This window comes from Neoarius graeffei, chromosome 9 (assembly GCF_027579695.1).
Source record: "Neoarius graeffei isolate fNeoGra1 chromosome 9, fNeoGra1.pri, whole genome shotgun sequence".
Classification (NCBI taxonomy): domain Eukaryota; kingdom Metazoa; phylum Chordata; class Actinopteri; order Siluriformes; family Ariidae; genus Neoarius; species Neoarius graeffei.
The window spans coordinates 32,992,719-32,998,566 of record NC_083577.1 but is presented as its reverse complement, the minus strand read 5'-3'; the positions used below and the strand labels follow the sequence as shown (position 1 = coordinate 32,998,566).

Sequence of the window (5,848 nt, the reverse complement as noted above, 5' to 3'; positions counted from 1 at the left end):
TTATATGAGACTTGTATGCGATCTCCAATATGAACGGAAAACGACCCAAAAGTGTCCCGCATGCACAAATTGACATGTAATAAGCACATATACGTAATACGTAAACAAAAAAAAGCGCACTCTTCATGTTTAATGATTTCTTTTTTTTTTTGTTTGTTTAATTATCTGGTTAGTGTTAAAGTGTGAGGTCTCGTGTGTGTTTTTGTTTCTGAACTGAAATGAAAACGTGTAGCCTGGTAACGAGGGTTGACTCCTAAATGTCTCTCTAATTTCTATATAAGTGCACTACATGTTACTAGGAAGTAATGGATTTTTAAACTCTGTATAGTGCACTCGAGCTTCAGTAGGCAGTCATTTGGGATACGACCGCTGTATTACCAAACTCTTAATTCAGGCTTAATAATTTGCACATATTTATTTCGTCATATTAATAAACTTTTTCTACATTTTTATAAATATTTATTTAGATTGTTTATAGACAGCTGAATTCTGCAACTTCTCTCAGCGCTGGCTCAAGGTGCAGAAACACCAGTGCAGTTTGCGATGGAGATGAGGCGAGACCTGGCGATGTGGTTTTTGTGGCGGCGGCAGAACTCGCACAATAATCTGATTAACAGCAGACTAATGAGACCGAAGGTGTCAAATTACTGGAAATTTCCAGAACAATCTTATAATCTTGTAATACAGGATGGTTTAAGTTATAAATCAGCTATAGAAACTGTTTTATTTAATCAGGCTAACAGATCAACATCCAGGTCCCTACCAAATCCACCATTAGCTTGATCAATTCTATAAAAGTCTATTTAAATTCTGAAAACTGTACAAATGTTGTTGTTTTCCACCAAAGAGGCGGGATTAGCCAACGCAGAATAGTGACGTTCGTCTCTTGTTGATGACGTGTAGGTCGCATGAATGCGACCTGTCCGGTCAGACTGCAGTCACATGTGAAAATAACGGATATGCATCGGAATTAGGACCACATATCCAAGCAGCCTGGGTCGCATGTGAAAAAATCGGATCTGTGTCGTTCAGATTGTCAATAACAAATCGGATACAGGTCGCATATGGGCAAAAAAATCAGATATGGGTCGTTTCAGGGTGCAGTCTGAACGTAGTCTTACAGAACCAGCCGCAGTTCTTCTGGACACTTTGGCTGTCACGCTCGCTTCTTAAAGTGTATGTAATGCCTTATTGTAATGGTTTAAAATGAATATACATCATTGCTAATAACCAAAATTAATTAATAAAGTGGGGGTGGGGGGATAATGTAAATTATTTGTTATTTTATTATCAAACACAAAACTATCGATAAATCGCGGCATCCTGGAAAAAGGCAGCCTTGCCTCAGGGCTAATCTCGCATGACGTCATGTGTAGAACCCCGCTTATCTGGGTCATTTCGGTTCATCTGACTCCGTGCTTGTTTACTCACTGAAATTGGATATTGTTTATGGAATCTTACAAAAATAATGATGGGAAAGTGCAGTGTTGTGTTTGGACATTCAAATTCATATACAACAGGGCACTTGGTTCACGAATTTCCGAGAAATGACACTAAAGCGACAGTGGGTGAGGACTGTGCAAACAAAGCGGGCGAAGCCACCGGAGAAGAGCCAAGTGGGAATTTGTGAGCAGCATTTCGACAAGAACAGCTATGAAGGACATGTGTTCTTGATGGAACAGATGACAGGCCAGAAGAGAAAAAAAACCTTTTGAAATCAGGAAGTGTGCCAACTATTCAGACTGGCTGACATGACCACACTGGCACCTGAAATATACCACATACAGTGGATATAAAAAGTCTACACACCCCGTTAAAATGATCGGTTTTTCTGATGTGAAAAAATTAGACCACGATAAATAATTTCAAAACTTTTCCCACCTTTAATGTGACCTATAACCTGTACAATTCAATTGAAAAACAAACAAATCTGTTCAGGGGAGAAACATTAAAAAAAAAAGTACAATAAGCTGGTTGCATAAGTATGCACACCCTTAAACTAATACTTTGCTGAAGCACCTTTTGATTTAATTACAGTATTCAGTCTTTTTGGGTCGGAGTCTATCAGCCTGCCACATCTAGACTTGGCAATACTTGCCCACTCTTCCTTGCAAAAGCGCTCCAAATCTGTCAGATTGCGAGGGCATCTCTTGTGCACAGCCCTCTTCAGGTCACCCCACAGATTTTCAATTGGATTTAGGTCTGGGCTCTGGCTGGGCCGTTCCAAAACTTTTTGGGGTCATTGTCATGCTGAAAGATGAAATTCCTCTTCATCTTCAGCTTTCTAGCAGACACCTGAAGGTTTTGGGCCAAAATTGACTGGTATTTAGAACTGTTCATAATTCCCTCCACCTTGACTAAAGCCCCTGTTCCAGCTGAAGAAAAACAACCCCAAAACATGATGCCGCCACCACCATGCTTCACCGTGGGTATGGGGTTCTTTTGGTGATGCGCAGTGTTGTTTTTGCGCCAAACATACCTTTTGGAATTGTGGCCAAAAAGTTCAACCTTGGTTTCATCAGATCAGAACACATTTTCCCACATGCTTTTGGGAGAGTTGATGTATTATTTTGCAAAATTTAGCCAGGCCTGGATGGTTTTCTTTGACCCTACCTCATAGTCCAGACTTATAGAGAATACGGGAGATTGTTGTCACATGTAGTACACAACCATTACTTGCCAGAAATTCCTGCAGCTCCTTCAGTGTTGCTGTCGGCCTCTCGGCAGCCTCCCTGACCAGTTCTCGTCTCGTCTTTTCATCAATTTTGGAGGGACGTCCAGTTCTCGGTGATGTCACTGTTGTCCCATATTTTCTCCACTTCTTGATGACGGTCTTCACTGTGCTCCATGGTATATCTAATGCCGTGGAAATGTTTTTGCACCCTTCTCCTGACTGATACCTTTCAACAGTGAGATCCCTGTGACGCTTTGTAAGCTCTCTGTGAACCCTGGCTTTTGCTGGAGAAGCAACGGAGTAAATGTCTGAACTTTATTTGGGGTTAATCAGAGTCATTTTAATTGATGGCAGGTGTGAACCCAAAAAGACTGAATGCTGTAATTAAATCAAAAGGTGCTTCAACAAAGTATTAGTTTAAGGGTGTGCACACTTATGCAACCAGCTTATTGTATGTTTTTATTTTTTATTTTTTTCCCCTGTAACAGATTTGTTTGTTTTTCAATTGAATTGTACAGGTTATAGGTCACATTAAAGGTGGGAAAAGTTTTGAAATTATTTATCGTGGTCTCATTTTTTTTTTTTTACTGTTTACTGCACATAGATCTATACATGACTAGGCTTACTAATAATAAATCTGATTCATCAAGTGTCATTGATTTCATAAATGACATTTGATCTGACATTTGGACAGTTCGTCGATTCCCCCATTATCGCCCACTTCATATTTTCTTTCAGTAATTACACTGAATAAGTGTACTTTTTAAAGGTTATATTTCTGCATTTATTGAGGTACATTAATATTTTCCATATATTTTGCAGCGGCCAGCTTAGAATAAAAATCCACAAACCAATCTGTGTTTCCAATTCTCTCTGGCTGGTGGTGTGCTATCGGCGATGAGCGGGACTGTCGTGAACTATGTGAACTGGTATCTGTTTCTCATCTTGGGGGCTCGAAAAGATAACCATTTACTCCGGAATATCCTTGATAATCTTCTGCCCCTTCATGCGACATATAAATCCCAATCACTATCAGAATTCTTTCCAAAACGTGATTCCATATCAAGACTGGTCTAACCACTGCTGCGCACATGAACAAAATTAATATCTGGATCTTTGTTACACGTGACGTCACGCACCTCTTCGGGATCTTCTGTTTCAGTCTCGGCAGATTCTGTGAAAATCGGCTGTCTTATTGATTTTCCGTCAATTTATGGCCTTTTGGCTCAGCTATGATTCGAAAACACATGGTCAATCAACATAATGACTGTTGCTTTGTAGAAGGAAAAAAGTGGGGTTTAGGGACATTACATACACTTTAATTCTGCACCAAAACCCTTCTTTTTTTAATCTGAAAAGTGGTCTCTTATATGCTGCTCAGATACATTTTTTCCCCGTAACATTTAATTTTGTGCTGGAAAACGAACATTTGGAACTCTAAAATATTTTTGTACTGACTCAATAATGTAGAAGTCATAAAATAGAAATCAATAAAATTTGTATGAAAAAAAATATAGGGTGCCAAGACTTTTTCACAGTACTATATATTTGAGTTGAAGATCTTTCTCTCTCCTCAAACACACCTACCATGTAACAGCAACACATATGAATGCATTTATGGCTGGATATTAGAAAATCCTTGTGAACACAGCCTGGTCATTTATTCAAATTCATCATTCATTCAAAGACCAAACGTCCTTTAGGCTTTCTGCTCTTTGAGTAGATTCAGAATTCCGTCTCGCCTCGACGTGTACGGTGCATGTTTCATACTCATCAAGCTGGAAGGGAACAGATTACCGCTAGGTGCGTACAACTCCTCTCCTCTAGGCCCCATGAGAACGCGTAGAGTCTTATTCCTCGCCAGAATCTTCTCATAGAACTCAACTCCACCTTTTGCGTAGTTGTGGGAAAGGCTGGCAGCCCGCTGGTCCGAGTGGAACTCCAGCCACTGGTTCACGGCGTCAGAGGCTAAAAAGTATGACACAGCTCCCAAACCCAGAGCGAGTATGTTAACGCCAGCTCTGAGGATAACGGATCGAGCAAAGAGCCCGAAGATCTGCTTGAGAGCCACGCTATAAATCCAGGCTCCAGCCAGACAGGTTGGTGCCACAACAGCATGCAGCACCGGGCCAGCACACTCTAATCGGGCCACCTCACGTGCCATGGCAAACTTCTGTGCGTCTTCAGACAACACCAGGGCATTTTTCAGCGTGCTACCTGTCTCACTGTCCCACTCCACCTCTTTACCGTTGATGAGAATGGTGCGGTTAGTGATTCCTGTCAGGTCATCCGGGGTGCTGTTGAAGTTGGACGGGATGCCGATCTGTGCTCCAGAGGGAAGCCATGGAATCCCTGCACTAACCGGATGGAACCCGTAAGCAGCGAAAGCCGTATAGTTACCAGGAGAACTGACTGCTGAGTCTTTCAGGACCTGCTGGAATACATCCTCCAGCTTTTCTGATAAGATGCTTGGCTCACCTTTGCTCCAGGCCTGATAGAGCTTTCGGTACGTGATTTCTGGAAAGACGTGATTGAAAACGTTGGCTGTGAAGACGCATCCGCAGCCGGCAAGGAGAAGAGGAGTCCGATATTTCTGCACCAGCACTGAGAACTTCAGAAAACGAGACGCCATGACGTTCTCTGGGTGTTGTATCCCTGCAGAGATATAATGTGTTGTTAAATTCAGTGTAATTGATTTGAATATTAAGGATGGTGTCAAAATAATACAAGATTCATTATTACATAAACAGATAACAAGAAATGGTACTGGATTTCACAAGCAAGATGCAGTCAACAATTGGGAATAGTTCTAAGCTATATCTAGATCTAATTCTGGAGTCACAAATGGCTTCCAAATGAATGTAAAGTGCACTACATAGTGTGCATGAGACGTTACGTCATTCCAGGTGTAGGCTTGTGCACTCACTAGGGACTGTTTGCTGATAATTAACCAAAGCCACTACTTTTCAAGGGCTCTAATTTAGCTATAGTACTATCAGACTAAACTCAATTTCACAGAATAAAACATAAAATGTTCATGATCTATAGTTCAAACATATAAGCTTTAAAATCATTTCCAATATGAGTTATATGAGCTTTAATTGACACGCACTTGAGCTCAGATCTGCATTTCCACAAGGACAGTTCACGCAAGGACCACACCAGCAAAAACAA

General features: G+C 41.0%; 1 protein-coding gene across 1 annotated transcript; it reads right to left on the bottom strand.

Moving 5' to 3' along the window:
• Positions 1-3,434: 3,434 nt before the first annotated feature.
• Positions 3,435-5,848, bottom strand: tmem177 (transmembrane protein 177). Its single transcript, XM_060928658.1, has 2 exons — positions 5,787-5,848; positions 3,435-5,329 (listed from the first exon to the last, which is right to left on the bottom strand). The coding sequence occupies exon 2, from the start codon at positions 5,304-5,306 to the stop codon at positions 4,374-4,376; it is 933 nt and encodes a 310-aa protein (XP_060784641.1). The 5' UTR covers positions 5,307-5,329; positions 5,787-5,848; the 3' UTR covers positions 3,435-4,373.